The sequence below is a fragment of the Lathyrus oleraceus genome, chromosome 7 (assembly GCF_024323335.1).
Source record: "Lathyrus oleraceus cultivar Zhongwan6 chromosome 7, CAAS_Psat_ZW6_1.0, whole genome shotgun sequence".
In the NCBI taxonomy this organism is placed as follows: domain Eukaryota; kingdom Viridiplantae; phylum Streptophyta; class Magnoliopsida; order Fabales; family Fabaceae; genus Lathyrus; species Lathyrus oleraceus.
In genome coordinates this window covers 486,117,793-486,134,467 of record NC_066585.1, presented here as the reverse complement: position 1 = coordinate 486,134,467, position 16,675 = coordinate 486,117,793, and the positions used below count along the sequence as shown (strand labels likewise).

General features: G+C 35.1%; 1 protein-coding gene across 1 annotated transcript; it reads right to left on the bottom strand.

Annotated features, from left to right (window-relative positions):
• Positions 1 to 10,992: 10,992 nt before the first annotated feature.
• LOC127104478 (uncharacterized) lies at positions 10,993 to 13,236 on the bottom strand. The gene is made up of 5 exons (XM_051041664.1): positions 13,201 to 13,236; positions 12,774 to 13,108; positions 12,028 to 12,276; positions 11,477 to 11,739; positions 10,993 to 11,375 (listed from the first exon to the last, which is right to left on the bottom strand). Exons 1-5 carry the CDS (start codon positions 13,234 to 13,236, stop codon positions 10,993 to 10,995), a joined length of 1,266 nt encoding a protein of 421 aa, XP_050897621.1.
• Between the last annotated feature and the right edge of the window lie 3,439 nt (positions 13,237 to 16,675).

The following is a 16,675-nucleotide window of genomic DNA, read 5'->3' as shown; positions in this document are numbered from 1 at the left end:
ACAAAAGAAAAAACTTACATATGTTGCGATGTTTGCAACCGTTCCTCTATGTGATTCGCCCATTGTGAGGATAGACATTTTATCAGGGGGTTGGTGCAGATGAAACTACAAGAAGTTGTTGCAGATGAAATTGTAGAAGAAGTATTATAGAAGAAGTAGTGAGAGTGATGGTGTGGAAGAAGTGTTGATGAAGTGGATGTATTTATAGGCAAATGGACGGGAGCATGAAAAGTTGTGCTTGCATGGTGTCTCCACTTGAATTGGTGACCATGTACAACCTTTAATAGGTGTCGCCATTCAAATTGGCGCCTCCATAGGGACATGCATGCAAGACCTAGGTCTGATTGCTTGGTTTCGAGGTCTGCATGCATGCTTTGACAAAGTGACGCCAAATGGATTTGCGCCCATGTGCAAGGAATGAATGGGGGTGCCAATTCATTTGGAGTGTGTGTCTACATGTTTGACACGTGGCTGTCCTCTTTCTTGCATGCTGAACATGTCACTTCTTAGTAGCTTGCATGGTTGACACATCATTTCATAGTAGCTTGCATGGTTGACACGTCACTTCGAACTAGCTAGCATGTGAGACACATCATTTCCCTATTTAAGTGTCTTACTATCAACATCCAAGACACTTCACTCACATTCATCTGCAGCAAGAAAATAGTTTTCATCTGCACAATGTCATCTTCACCAAAATACAGTGTCAACGTTCACTGCAACGATGAAACATATGAGTCTGGGTTGTATGGTTTTTGTTTTCAAAACACTGATACCATTAGACCCACGATCAAGAGAAATGCAACCTTCTTGCATTCGAAAAAAAGAATACAATCCTGTATAGGATCGGGTATTGTGTCAAAGATCACGTATCAAAATCCAATATTTTTTAAGAATAGTCAATGCAAGTTTTTTCCCCTTAAGGTACGAGACGATGAAGATGTTGAATACATGTTTGTTAGTCATGAACATTCAGGCTGCAACTGTATTGAGTTGTACATTACTCTTCAACCATGTATACCATCTCAGCAGCCTCAAATAACCAGTCAGGATGAATCTGGTGAATTTGATCCACAATGGTCAGATGACGTCAACCCAGAAGCAGAAGCAGAAGTGGACGTCGTTGATGAAGAAGAAGAGGAGACCGAGATACAAGTTGATCACATGCTGAACAACGACATTGAAGATGATGATCAACCACCACCAATACCTCCTAGTCATGTCTACAATCCGCCTCAACATATGATAAATATGGATTTGCACGACGATGAAACATCCAACAGTGTTTTCTATAATTCGTATCCGAGATCAGAAGGAGAATTAAAGGTGGGAGACATGTTTCGTACCAAAGAAGAATGTGTTCTAGCTATCAAAAAATTCCACATGAACAACTCTACTGATTTTACAGTGAAACACACTGATTCTAGAAGGTATGTTATCGAATGTCGTAACATGCTTTGTAAGTTTCGTTTGGCTGCGTCTTACAAAAATAAAAATGACTCTTGGGAGATCGCTTCAATAGACCTACCTCACAGTTGCATTGAAACTAACGTTGAACAAGATCACCGTAAACTAAGCGTTGCATTAATATGTCAAGACATTCTGCTGTTGGTTAATAAAGACCTATTAGTGAAGGTGAGTATAATTATATCCCATATCAGAACAACATATAATTATACTCCATCTTACAAGAAAGCCTGGATTGCAAGAACAAATGTTGTTGAACAAGTATTCAGCAACTGGGAGGATTCATACAAGGAATTGCCACGGTTTTTATGGGTACTAAAAACATATGTCCCGGGAACTGTGGCAATTATGGAGACATTGCCAGCGATTATGCCAAACGGAACATGTGTTATAGGTAATAGAATCTTTCACCGTCTCTTTTGAGCATTTGACCTGTGCATCAAAGGTTTCGCATTCTGCAAACCTATTATTCAAATTGATGGCACTTGGTTATACGGAAAATACAAGGGTATTTTGCTCATGGCGGTTGCACAAGACGGCAACAACAATGTCTTTCCCATTGCCTTTGCTCTGGTTGAAGGTGAAATGACTGATGGATGGGGTTTCTTTCTTCGACATCTCAGAACGCATGTGGCTCTACAAGCAAATCTCTGTTTGATTTCTGATAGACATGCTGCCATTGAGAGTGCCTACAACAACCATGACAACGGATGGCATGATCCTCTTTCTACCCATGTCTATTGCATCATACACATTGCACAAAACTTCATGCATACTATAAAAGATAAGAATCTTCGCAAGAAGGTGGTGAATGTTGGGTATGCTCTAACTCAGCCGTCATTTCAATATTATCATGATGAAATTAGACTGTCTAATGAAGACGCAGTGAAATGGCTAAATAACATACCAGTAGAGCAGTGGACAAGGGCATTTGATAGAGGTTATCGATGGGGACACATGACTACAAACCTTGTGGAATGCATGAACGGGGTATTCAAAGGAATTCGAAATCTACCGATAACCGCCTTGGTAAGATCGACCTATTATAGGTTGGCTTCTACGTTCGCAACCAGAGGTGAAAGATGGAGTGTGGTGTTAATTTTCGGGCAAGTATTCAGTGAGTGTTGCATGAAGGTCATGAAAGAGGAGAGCATCAAAGCTAGCACACACGCTGTAACAGTTTTTGACCTTCATAGGCAAATTTTCAGCGTCCAGGAAACAATGGATCACAATGAGGGGAGACCAAATTTAGCCTATGTTGTTAGACTAAACAGAAGTTTGTGCGATTGTGGAAAATTCCAGGCCTTCCGCATTCCTTGCTCCCATGTCACTGTAGCATGCGCTTATACTCGTCAAGACGCTTACAACCATTTATCTTATGTGTACAAGACCGTCATTGTCATGAATGTATATAATCAAAGCTTCCCGGTACTACGAATGGAGGAATACTGACCTCCATATAAAGGTGATATAGTTTGGCACAACGACGAGATGCGTAGAAAGAAAAAAGGAAGGCCAAACAGCACACGTATCAGGACAGAAATGGATTCCATAGATAAAATGATAAGATTATGTAGTATTTATCGTCAACCAGGACACAACAAGAACAACTGTCCCAATCGAGGAGCATCATCTGAGTCTTAAGCTTTTTGTAACATTGTATTTTTGTAACCTTCAATCATTATATATCATTAAGTTTTTGTTACAACGAGGTTCACAACAAACATCAGTACAAAATAAGCTATCTGAAAACAGAAATATTTTTAACTGATTACAACAATCAAATTGATGTCATCTCGATCGAACATCATTTCCCTAGCATCACTACGTCAAATAAGGGAAAAGAGGGCGCTTATTTTTGGCCTATAACAGCGCTTTTAAGCGCCCTCTAAAGTGGCGCTGGCATAGGTAAAGACAGCGCTTTGTTTTCCTGGAGAAAGCGCTGTCTAAAATGGCCACATTATAGTGCGCTTTCAGAAAAAAGCGCCCTCTGGAGTGGTCCATAAAGGGACACCTTAGAGGGCGCTTTCTGGAAAAAAGCGTCCTCTAAAGTTGTCAATGTAAAGTGTTTAGAGGGCGCTTTCAGGAAAAAGCGCCCTCTAAAGTTGTCAATGTAAAGTGTTTAGAGGGCGCTTTCTGGACAAAGCGCCCTCTAAAGTGTTAGTTATTTTAAAAAAATTTGTTTGAAAAACAGTGGATATTTAATTGGTAACCTGTTCGCATGCTGCAAAAGTGTAAAATTCATATTGATTTCATCCTTTAATCCAATGTTATACACCATTAATCCATTGATATATACAACATGAATCCATTTATATACAACATTAATCCTCCATATATACAACATTAATATATGATTCTTTGATCAACAATATACAACAACATATTCATGATTTAGTAAAAGTACAACAACAATATACACTATTAGTCTCGAAAGATCCATAGCAACCAACATCCAGTGACCACTGTATCCAAAAGCTGTCTAGTAGTTCTAACCAATACTAAACAAAATAACGCTCATCCACCCATGATGAATAATAGCAAGTGTGCATAATAGGCAGGAGGAACTGCATACAAGATAACATTTTTGTTAAACTAAAGTTTTGTATAGCCTAAAACAAAAACAAGCAAAGGGAATCGAGTAACAAACCTATTGAGACAGATCGAGTACACCTCGCATAACTGAATGGGAAAAAATAGTATCAGAAGGCTTCTAAAATTAAATGAAAACAGTACAAGTTTAGAAAACATTAATTAAGATTAAAAAAGCAAATCATATCATTACGTGTAGCACAAGTTATTGGTCAAACTCTGTAGCTGTCTGCAGTGAATTTATTTTCATCATACAGCACATGATAATGCGTTGGTCGACTAGTCCCCTGCAAAAAGAACACGTCCAAATGCAAATAACACAGAACTGTCAAAAGGCGATTGAGCAACAAATAGTAAACAATGGCATAAAGTTAAATGACATAGCTAATATTACCTGAATTCCTGCATGGCTGTTAAGGTAAAAATCAAATTCCCTAGGGTGACAAATGCTGGTGTCTACCACGGTTCCTTTGACAATTTAGAACAACAAAATCAGCAAAAAGTGATAAATTCAAATGATAATATATACCAGCTGCGTTGAGAAATATATTGAAAAAACCTGGCATAATATTTCCACTTCTATCGGTCTCTTTGGGGTTGACAGGAAAGAGACAGGTGTGATGTCTCTTTTGGACCAATACAAAAGTAACTTTAGGTAGATACCCATCCTCTATTGAGACACAAGCCTGATGAAAAAAAATTAGTTGGTCTTCAGCACTCCAATGTACTTCAAATTTTACACCCTTGTCTCTTGCACGAATGATTGACTTCATAATAGCCATTTTACCTGTAATAAAGAAAACAATTAAAATCAGATGACAAATGTAAAAACAATTAAAATCATAAAAGTCATTTTACCTGTAATAAAGAAAACAATTAAAATCATTTGACCTGTACCTTTTTCACTAAGTTCTCTTTCTTTTCTTGGTTGGAATATGTTCTACATGTCTCTTAACAACACGGACGGTTGGATTGATCCAAATACCCTCATTATGATCATTTCTAATATATGAATCATTTGATATAATATTCTCATCTTGATCATTTCTGGTAAACGATTCAATCTCAACATCAATATCACCTTGATCTCCAGTGTTTTCATCAATTACTTTGTTGGAAAAAAGAACTATAGACCATTTCGTACTTTTCGGATCATTGACATAGAACACTTGTCTAGCTTGAGAGGCTAGAATAAAAGACTCATCTTTGTATCCCACCCTATTAAGATCCACTTGCAAAAATCCTGACTTATCCATTCGAATCCCGTTATTATTTTCAACCCACTTGCAACCAAATATAGGAATCTGAAACTTCTCATAATCAAACACCCAAATGCGCTCGATAACACCAAAATACGACAGATTTGCAAATTTGGGGTTTAAGTCCTTCACACTTGATATGTGCATTGCTTCAGCTACCACGGTGACACCACTATTCTGCATAGTACTTTTATCATCTTGTTCTTTGGTATAAAATGTGTATCCATTAATCGCGTATGCGCTATAAGAAAAAACATGGAAACTTGGACCATATGCTAAGCATCTCAACCTTTCTGTTATTGAAGCGGGATCTGAATAATACTTTGAATAAATATGATCCTTAAACCAAGGTATAAAACATCGATTGTGCTCTCGTACTATCCAATTTTCATTTCTATTGGGATTTAAACCTCAGAGAACATCCTTGTGAATTTCAACATACGACTCAACCTCATTCTCATTGTGTAGAACATACAAATGCACTTGATCCCGTTCGACCCTTGATACTGCCACGATTTTATTCCCAATTAGATTTTTTCCTTCTTTCTTTTCGACAAGTTGAGACTTGGGGAGTCCGATTGACTGAACATTAGACAAATATTCAGTACAAAACTCAATCGCTTCTTCAACAATGTATCTTTCAACCATACAACCTTCTGGTCGACTTCGGTTCTTCACGTACCCTTTTAATATTTTCATATAACGTTCAACAAAGTACATCCATCTCATATAAGCTGGTCCACACAATTGTGTCTCTTTCACAAGATGAACAACTAGATGTACCATTATGTCAAAAAATGATGGAGGAAAAAACATTTCAAGCTCACACAAAGTAATAACGATTTCTTTTTGCAACATTGGTAAGATCGCAGGATTGATCACCTTACTGCAAATTGACTTGAAGAAAGAACACAACTTAGTTATAGAGCTTCTTACTTTTTCTGGAAGAATAGAACGTATACCTATTGGGAGAAAATGTTCCATTATAACATGGCAATCATGGGTCTTTAAACTCTTTAACTTGAGGTCTTTCATAGACACAAGTCTTCTAATATCTGAAGAGTACCCTTCTGGAACTTTAACTTCACTTAGAAACTTACACAATGTTTTTTTCTCCTTTCTAGATAGAGTATAAGCAGCAGGAGGTAGATATGTTCGTTTTCCTTTCTTCAAGGGTCCTAATTCAGTTCTTATTCCCATCGCTATCAAGTCCTTTCTTGCCTTAAGGTCATCCTTAGACTTTCCTTGTATATTGAGTAACGTGCCAATAACACTTTCAAATACATTTTTTTCAATATGCATAACATCAAGAAAATGTCTCACATACAAGGACTTCCAATACGACAATTCAAAAAAAACTGACCTCTTCTTCCACCCACTTTTGACAAGTGTGTGGGCAAAAGGCTTGCCAAACTGAGTATCCAAATCTTTCACCTTTTCAAAAATTTGATCACCCGTCAATATAGGTAGAGCTCTGCCTTGTTCTGTCTCTCCATTGAACGCCTTTCTCCATCCACGGTAGTGATGATTTGAATTTAAGAATCTCCGATGACCGAGAAAGACATTCTTCTGACCAAACTCCAAGCGCTTCCAATCTGTTTTATCTTCACAAATAGGACACGCACATTGACCTTTTATGCTATACCCTGATAGATTTTCGTATGCTGGAAAATCATTAATTGTGCCAAACAACATCGCCCTCAAGTTGAAACTTTCTTTCCTATATCCATCATAAACCTCCACACCGGTCTCCCACAAAATCTTTAAATCTTCGATTAAGGGCTTCAAGTACACGTCTATGTCATTCCCTGGTTGTTTAGGTCCAGAAATCAACATAGACAACATCATGTACTTACGCTTCATACATAGCCATGGAGGTAGGTTATAAATCATAATAATCACAGGCCATGTACTGTGTGAGATACTCTAGATACCGTGTGGATTCATTCCATCAGTAGATAATGCCAAGCGAAGGTTTCTTGATTCTTCTCCAAATTCAGGATAATCATTATCAATTTTCAACCACTGTGGTGAATCTTCCGGATGTCGATACTTTCCATCTATAATTCTTTCATCTGCATGCCAGGTCAAGTGTCTTGAATCGGTTTCACTACGAAACATGCGTCTAAATCTCGGAATAACAGGAAAATACCACAAGACTTTTGCTGGAGACAACTTGTTCTTATATCGCGAGACACCGCATTTAGGACACTCATTTAACGATGCATACTCATTTCGAAACAAAACGCAATCGTTTGGACATGCATGTATCTTATCATAGCTCATGCCAATAGAGCACAACATCTTTTTGGTCTCATATGTTCGATTGGGAAGAACATTATCCTCAGGAAGCATATCTTTCAAAAGGGCTAATAACTCTGTGAAACTTTTATCCGACCACCCATTGCCCGCCTTTAAGTTGTACAACTTTAATACCGCAGACAATCTTGTGAATTTAGTGCAACCATCATACAAAGGTTTCTCTGCATCACTTACCAACCTCTCAAACATTTCGGGACAATCCTTAAGATCTCCTTCAAGTGCTTCTGCAATCTCTTCAACTCGATCACAATCGTATGTATCTGCGCCACTATAGTTTGAGGCATAGGTCGTACTATCCCCCGATTCAACATTATCGTTACTTTTCTCACCATGCAAATTCCAACATGTATAACTTCGATCAATTCCATGCCTCATTAGATGCGATGTCAACTGAACTGCGTCAACCCGTTTCCCATAACAACAACCCAAGCAAGGACATATCATTCTACTGGGGTCTTCGGCGTGCGCAACGGAAAACTTAACGAATTCTGATACCCCATTCTCGTACTATCTCGACAATCGATTGGAAGACATCCATGTATTATCCATTACTAATTAGAATAAACAAAAAACAATTTCAGAAGAGTTCAAACACATTCGGACCTAGGTTTCTAATGATACTGGTGTTGACACAAAATCATATGTTCATAGGTCGTATAACCCTAACTACTGGGTAATGTAGTCCCATTGCATGCGCTATCATGGTCACTAAAAACCAACCGTCAATTTCCTATTGCATCCGCTATCATGGTCGAAACAAACGTAGAAGGAGGAAACGCGCAGTAATAAGGTAAAACAGAAATTGGGCAAAGCTAAAACAAAGCAATAACATAAAACAGAAATTCGGAAAAGCGTGTACCTTTGATTGGTAGAAGGAGGAAACGCGCATGTAGATCTAACAGAGGTGGAAGGAAAACGCCTCAGAACCCTAACGTGAAAAAGAACGAAAATAACAGATAGTGAAATAACAAAACGCGCAGTATGTTATAATTTTAATGTTTACTAAAGGGGACATTAGAGGGCGCTTGTGGAAAAAAAGCGCCCTCTAAAGGGGGCCTAAGAGGGCGCTTATGAAAGCGCTCTCTAAGGCTTTCCAGAAGCGCTTTATAAGCTGGAAATGCACATGGACTTATAACAGCGCTTTATTAAAAGCGCCCTCTAAGGGTAACCTTAGAGGGCGCTTTCTAAAAAGCGCCATGTATTGTTGTCCCTCTATCTCCTCCTTATTTTTTCGTTTCACCTTAGAGGGCGCTTGTGGAAAAAAAGCGCCCTCTAAAGGGGGCCTAAGAGGGCGCTTATGAAAGCGCTCTCTAAGGCTTTCCAAAAGCGCTTTATAAGCTGGAAATGCACATGGACTTATAACAGCGCTTTATTAAAAGCGCCCTCTAAGGGTAACCTTAGAGGGCGCTTTCTAAAAAGCGCCATGTATTGTTGTCCCTCTATCTCCTCCTTATTTTTTCGCTTCACCTTAGAGGGCGCTTTATTACAAAAGCCCCCTCTAAAGTGCGCTGTCTATTGCTCCTTATTTTTCGCTTCACTTTAGAGGGCGCTTTTGTAATAAAGCGCCCTCTAAGGTGCGCTGTCTATTCCAGTTTTTGGCGTAGTGCATCCTTATCAGTCTTCATTTGCACCCGACCAAAGATACTGTCGAGTCTCTCAATACTTCTAATTTTTCCCCTTCTGATATTTTCCCATCTAACCAACGAACCAGCTCCCTCTTCAGTTGATCGAACGTAGTGATGTTCCAGAATAACATCCGCATCTGAGGTTTGTCTCTCGCATAAATCACCTTTCCGTATCAACGACAAACACCAAACATGATTGTCAAATGAGAGTATTGAGATGTGGAACAATGACTAACACAACGCATTTATTTATAACACAAAAATTGTATTTCACACTGAGGCGTCAATCCAATTGACGTCTCCTTTCAAGTTATACACAGGGGCGACAATCCAATTGGCTAGGGCACCTGCCCTAGCCAATCCAATTGGCGCCTGCATTCAATTTTTAAGAGGAGTCACCAATTCAATTGACGCCTCCTCCTAAAAGTGGGGTAGTTTGAGATTTTTTTTGAAACCAGAGATATTTTGGGATTTTTTTTTAAAAAATGGATTATTTTTGTAAAAATTTCGTAAGTACGGGTATTTTTATTTTTGAGTTAATGAAATAAGGAAAAGAATAAAAAGTTTTACGATAAAAGAATAAAAATCACGTAAAAACCTTGTTTAATGGATAGTGTGAATTTAAAAATTTCACAAGTGAGGTATTTAAATCCAAACCCTGGTCATAAAGGCCAAAATAGTGTGAGTATTGTTCAGCTAATTATACATGTAATCAAGGATGGACAACGGATGGACAACGGTTAGGTTTGGCGTGTTAGACATCCATATTCATACCATCTAAATTGGTGGTAAACATAACCCACTTAATTTAATATTTTTTCTATTATTTTCAATTATTTAAGCAGCTTAATTATAATGTTTAAATATTCATACTACATATTTAAAATTGGGTCATTAGTTACACAATATAAATTTCTATGTTTTTTTAATGTAAAAAGTGGAAAAATGTTAACTTTATAAAAAAAAATTATCCACGGCTATGGTGATTTTCCGCAGCAATCGTGGTTTAGATATTTGCTCCAATTAAATTTAAATAATATTATTTTCTGACATATTGGACGCTTTGTTTTAGATTAAATAAAATAGATTTTTTTTTTAAATCTTGAGATTTTTTATAGAGATTTTTTTTTTAAAAATAGAAGTTAATTTATGTTTGTTTTCTTTCATAAAAATCATTTTTTTAAAATCATTTTTTTTCTTATTTAGCAATTTAAACGTAGAAATGATTTTTTAAATATAAATTTTTAAAAAGGACATATAAATTAGTGTTAATTATTATGAATAGATGAATATACATGATAATGAATTAATAATTATTATATAATTTTTAAAAATATTTTTGTTACTTTACGATTAAAAATTAATAACGCTTTTAAATAATAATATTATATATATATATATATATATATATATATATATATATATATATATATATATATATATATATATATATATATATATATATATATATATTTCTGTAAAGCAATATAAAACAAACACATAAAAATAAAACTACATCTTTTTAAAGACTCATTCTAGTTTTTTTATAGTCATCAAACATAAAAATAAAACTACATCTTTTTTAAGTCTCATTTTAATTTTTTTTAAAGCCATCAAACATAAAAATAAAATTATTGTCGTTGTCGCCCCATGTTTCTTGGCAATTGGTCTCTGATAGTGTTTCTTATTTCTTCAATATATCTAACATCAGCTTGAGTTGGAGCTTGTCATTCACCATGAGTAGGTACACCATTTTCATCTCCTTCATGGAAGTCTTGCTCATTGTCTTGTAAACCATTGATGTTCTCTAAACTTTCAAGAATATCCAAGTCACTTGAGTCAGTTCTTCTTAAAAAGTTATAAAGTGCAAAACGAGCCCAAATAATAGTCGTTTGAGTTTGAAGCTTGAAATTAGGTATTTCTTGTAACACTTTCCATCTTGCTTTTACCACACCAAAAGTTCTTTCAATCACACTTTTCAAACAAGAATGATAATAATTAAAATTTTCATTTCTTGATCTGAATCCTGGAGCAAGTCTAGAATGTGTAAGATGATACCTTGCATTCTTGTATGGTGCCAAGAAACCTTTAAGTGACGGGTATCCTGAATCTACAAGATAGTATTTACTTGTATATATAAACAAAATATATCAGATAAGAATATAAAAATATTATTATACTAATAAAATATTTGAAGTACCAAAAACTAACATTTTGTGGGATAAGGAAATCGTAAATTGGGTTTACGAAGAGTATCCATAAGAATCTTTGCATCATGAACATATCCTTCCCATCCACACAATGCAAAAGTAAAGCACATATTGAAGTCACACAGAGCCATCACATTAGTACTTGTATGTCCTTTCCTATTGAAAAATGGTTTTTGTTTCTCAGCTGGGACATGTATTTCAATATGTGTTCCATCTATTGCCCCTATACAGTCTTTGAAGTAAGACCAACATTGATTATCATCTCTGATATATTGAGAAGAGTCAACAAGATCAACATGTTTTATGACTTTTTTCCCCGACTTGCATACAACTTCTAAAACTTTGTTGAAATGTTTATGAATGGTCTCACTAGAATGTTGAAATCGCTCTTAGGCATTTCTATATGAGGAAGGTTGCCCTATCATATATAAGAATATCCCAACACTTTCCTCTACTCTAATGTGTTTAGCAGGTGTCAATCCACAATTATTAGTTAACTTACATACCAAATTCTGAAAGACTTGTTTCCTCATTCAAAGTTGCTCAAAAAACCTGTTATCATTTCCTGTTATCAACTCTATAAACCATAGTTGGCCGGAGAGAATTGACGTAGTTTTCTTTTCTTTGACAATGTATTTTAAAACATGGTTTGTAACCATAAAAGCAACCATCACCGTTGCAATATGATATTGACTTCTATTAACTTGTTGGACTTCAATATCTATTTCAGAAGTATTGTCACTCTCATATGAACTATCATCTGAACTCTCACCCAAACTCTTATTTGAATTGTCACACATCCTGTTACACAAAAATGTAAAATTATAAATGTTTGGATAGTTAAAGATCATGACACCTTAAATCCTTAAAGCAAGAAAGTAAGAACACAAGAATGACATTTAAGAATCCAAAATCACATATTCTAACAAGTCAATAATGAAATTTCCATTTGGTATCAAAACAACAAAGTAATTATGACAAATATCATATTACAACAAGCTAATAAAAACATAATAGTTCAAACTCTTAATGGTTTTTTTCTAAGAAACATGCAATCCTATCAACGATCACGCAGATTTTTTTTGGGACAAGTGTTTATCCAATCAAGAGCCATATCAGCAATGGAGGTATTCATGAAGTAAGAAAATGTTGTCCTATTTTCTTTATTGGAAAGGATTCTAACAGCCTTAAAGTGTAAATGTGATCCTTTTACCAAGGATGAGATTTCATCCAACATTTTCAAACATTTAGCATAACTAATGTTATCTTCTGCGAGTCCTTGTTGGCTTGGCCCAAACCCATCGAGTATACGATCAAAAGATCGTTGAAGTTTCTCTGTTGGCCTGATTTTTTCTCCTTTCCCTAAAACCTTTCTCTTTTTGGAAGAACTTGGTGTTGGGTTGGGTTGTACTTCATTTCCAACATCAAAATTATATGCATCTCCTTCATCCTCAGTAATTATGCTATTCTCACGACCGTCTTCAAAAACAGATTCTGATCCTTCACATGGTAATTGATCTTCATATGGTTTGTAAAGGGCGAATCCAATAGTTGTGGCACCCTTGAAACATTTATCTAGCAAGTCAATAAACTTAGGTCCTCCATGTTTCCATTTCAAAATATTTGGATCCTCCTGAAAAATAAATAAACATTCAAAACATATATCATGGAAAAATTCATGCAATTAATTAAATACTAGTCTAGTATACATTGACAGAACCGTACCTTACTCTTGTCAACCCACCAATCATCGTCAGCCATGATAGTTTTCTTTTCATGATCTCATCCTACTCCAGTTTGCTTATCCACTAACTTCACAAATGACGAAAACTCTCTTTTCAATGTATCCCATCTATTTTTTAGTTGAGTGCGATCATAAGCAAATCCGGTTTTCTTTTGAAATTTTTCAGTAATATTCTTCCACCCTTCTTTACTAAAGTGGGTAGTTGGCCTATTACCCGCTTCTATTTCTTCAATGCAAATTTTCAGCAAATTTTCTGTTTTACTATCATCCCCCCATTTTGCAACAACTTTTCCATCCTTCTCTAAACTTTTCACATCTTTTTTAGATGTCATTCTAGTCATCAAATACAATATTAATATTTATCACTAATACAATAGAAATTTGAAATAAACCTATTAATATTTATCACTCAAATAAGAGTTTATGTGTATGTAATATGGTATTTACAAACCTATTATTATTTAATCCTCATGGTTGATATAAAAATATAACTCTATAGAAGTAACAAGAAATACATGCTCTAAATAAGAATTATCTGCTTTATCCAACAATAGTGGCATTGCATATTTTTTTAGTTGTTAGCAACTATAAACCTTTTTCTATAAAACACAACTACTATAACTTTTCCAATAAAGAATCTATACAATGATGCAACGAAAAAAATATGGACACAGTAATATTTAAAGTTTTTTTTCTCACTTTAACATGCTAATAAAATATAGCAGCAGAGTAAATAAAAAGTTGGTGATCATGATGATTAAGAATAAAATATATCATGAAAGTCATTTTGATTCCAACAAGATTGAGTATAAAATATAATGTTAAACATGAAGAAAAATATGACAAAAAATTAACATGTACTTTCTAATTATTTTTCCTAACTATATAGAGAGCAGTTGTATAAAATACAAAGCATTTGTAGTCTCTATAGAGCACCACACACTTTGAATACCTAACTATATAAACCATCAATCATCTTTGAATAGTACAAACTATCTACCTAGCACATGTATAATTGAAAGAAGGAACATGCTAATAAAATAATTAGAAAGTTGTGTTGAATTTATGGTAAGACTAGACGAAAAAAGATTAGAAATGACAATTCTTTTGATGGAATTCACTTGAGCCTTGATTATATAAAACTCAAATTCATTCTCACATTTGAAAAGTTTTAGTTAATATTAGGGACAACAGGTGTCTGTATCAGCATGTTTTATAACAGTATTCTTACCATTTGTTTTTTCCGTGCATCGTTTTCATCTACATACTTTACATTCAATTATCATTAGATGTTTTAGCCGGTAACATATGTCTGTCTCGTGCAGGGAATATGCACATTGACACTTTCTGCATCTATTCCAACATTGAAGCATGCTGAATGTTTGGGTGTTGTATGCCCTCCTGCTACTCCTACACAATATGATGTGTCTTCATTGGACTTTATCTGATTGTGCTTGGGACTGGTGGTATTAAACCATGTGTGTCCTCTTTTGGGGCATATCAGTTTGATGCTTATCAAGTTATCGTGTTCCCTAATTTTGCTGCTTAACTAATCATGATTAGACATTTATGTTGAACATTTTAGATATTTCATTCATCGCTCAACTTTGCACATAATTTACCTATCTGGATTGTAAAAAATGACTTTAGGTGCTTTACTTGTCGAATATATATATATATATCATCGTGGGATGAACTTGCTATATATAATTATTTTTCAAGACGAATGAGAAAATATTAGATTGTTGTAAGTTATTCTCTTTTGAGTAGGCTAATGAAAGGCTCATTATTTTCTTACTTCTCTTTTTTCTATTTGAAAGAATGTTAATTTCATGGATAGTTCTGTAGGATAGACTGCATGTAAACAAGTATGTTTTACAAAGTCTTTAGTAGGTTGAGAAGTCCTTTGCTAAATTTATAATATTTAGTTTTTGTCCTAATAATAATTTGATCTGTTATGGATACTTGTTTAAGTATGCTTACTTGCTTTAGAAGATTCCTCACACTCGTTAACTGAACCTTTTCACTTTCCTTTGTTTTAATGAAGGTGTCTTGACAGACCAGCTGTAGTCTCTGATGATGAGAGGAAAAGTGGTGACTATTCTAACCTAGCACATCTTTCTTGTCATATAGAGCACCACACACTTCAAATACCTAACTATATAAACCATCAATCATCTTTGAATAGTACAAACTATCTACCTAGCACATGTATAATTGAAAGAAGGAACATAAGGGACCATGATCATAAAACTAACTACTAATTCAAATGCTAAAATTAAATAATTCTTGTCTACAACAACCAGCAAATGACCAAATGATAATAACAATCTCAGCACCACTCTCAGCACAAAGAAATTCTAAAGATGTCATATAAAAATAATCTATATCATCATGTTACATGAGACAACACAAAACACACTTTTATAACCTCATTGGATCAATTGGTTCTTATAAATACCCATCTCAAGTATACATGACAACTCTAATACAACAAACAACATCAAACTAGACAACAAAAATTGAACTCACTTGAAGCTATCATATTAATAATGTATTTGGAAATAGTTCAATCTCATGAGGTATTTCAAGAACAGAACAATTAGCAAACAAACAACTCTAAGCAACTACATCCAACCCATGACAATATGCTACCACATTTAAACTGTTCATACCATGAATTTCACTATTAACCATGACAAAGAGCTCTAACCTGAATTAACAATAGCTTCAAGTTCCAGAATTCAATTTCAAATAAGTTGAAAACCCTATATCACAAATTTAACAAAGGAATCACTACCTCTAATGAAAAATGAAAAATTGAAAATCCCAGATAACATTAAAGAAGGAGAAGATTCGTGATAATTTTTCACTACGCCAAATAAGGGAATAGAGGCCGCTTTTTTTGGCCTATAACAGCGCTTTAAAGCGCCCTCTAATCTGGCGCTGGCATAGGTAAAGACAGCGCTTTTTTTCCTAGTGAAAGCGCTGTCTAAAGTGGTTCTTTAAGCCCTTTAAGGGCCACTTTAGAGGGCGCTTTTTAAAAAAAGCGCCCTCTAAAGTGGAAACATTTAAGGGTTTAAAGGGCGCTTTTACTGGAAAGCGCCCTCTAAAGTGGAAACTTTTAAGGGTTTAGAGGGCGCTTTCCAGTAAAAGCGTCCTCTAAACCCTTAAATGTTTCCACTTTAGAGGGCGCTTTTTTTAAAAAGCGCCCTCTAAAGTGGGTGGTTATTTAAATTTTTTTTTTTAAAAAGCGCTATATTTTTTTATTTATTTTAGACAACCTGTATATTGAAGCAGTACACCCAAAACTATATAATTTGAAGCCCTTTTTCACACATTGCATTCAACAAACCTTATATACAACAATCCATACATATACAACAATCCACTGATATATAATCGTTTAACTTCTAAAGATTCTATATACAACCAATTCATAACTTAAAAAGAAAT

Bases quoted from the DNA above. Each gene is read 5' to 3' on its own strand.
- LOC127104478 (XM_051041664.1), bottom strand. From the start codon at position 13,236: ATGGCTGACGATGATTGGTGGGTTGACAAGAGTAAG. The intron at 12,277-12,773 runs GTTTGGGCCAAG...TTTGTGTAACAG, and splicing joins TTTGATCGTATACTCGATGG to GATGTGTGACAATTCAAATA. The intron at 11,740-12,027 runs GTTTTTTGAGCA...TCAATATATCAG, and splicing joins ATAACAGGAAATGATAACAG to AGATGATAATCAATGTTGGT.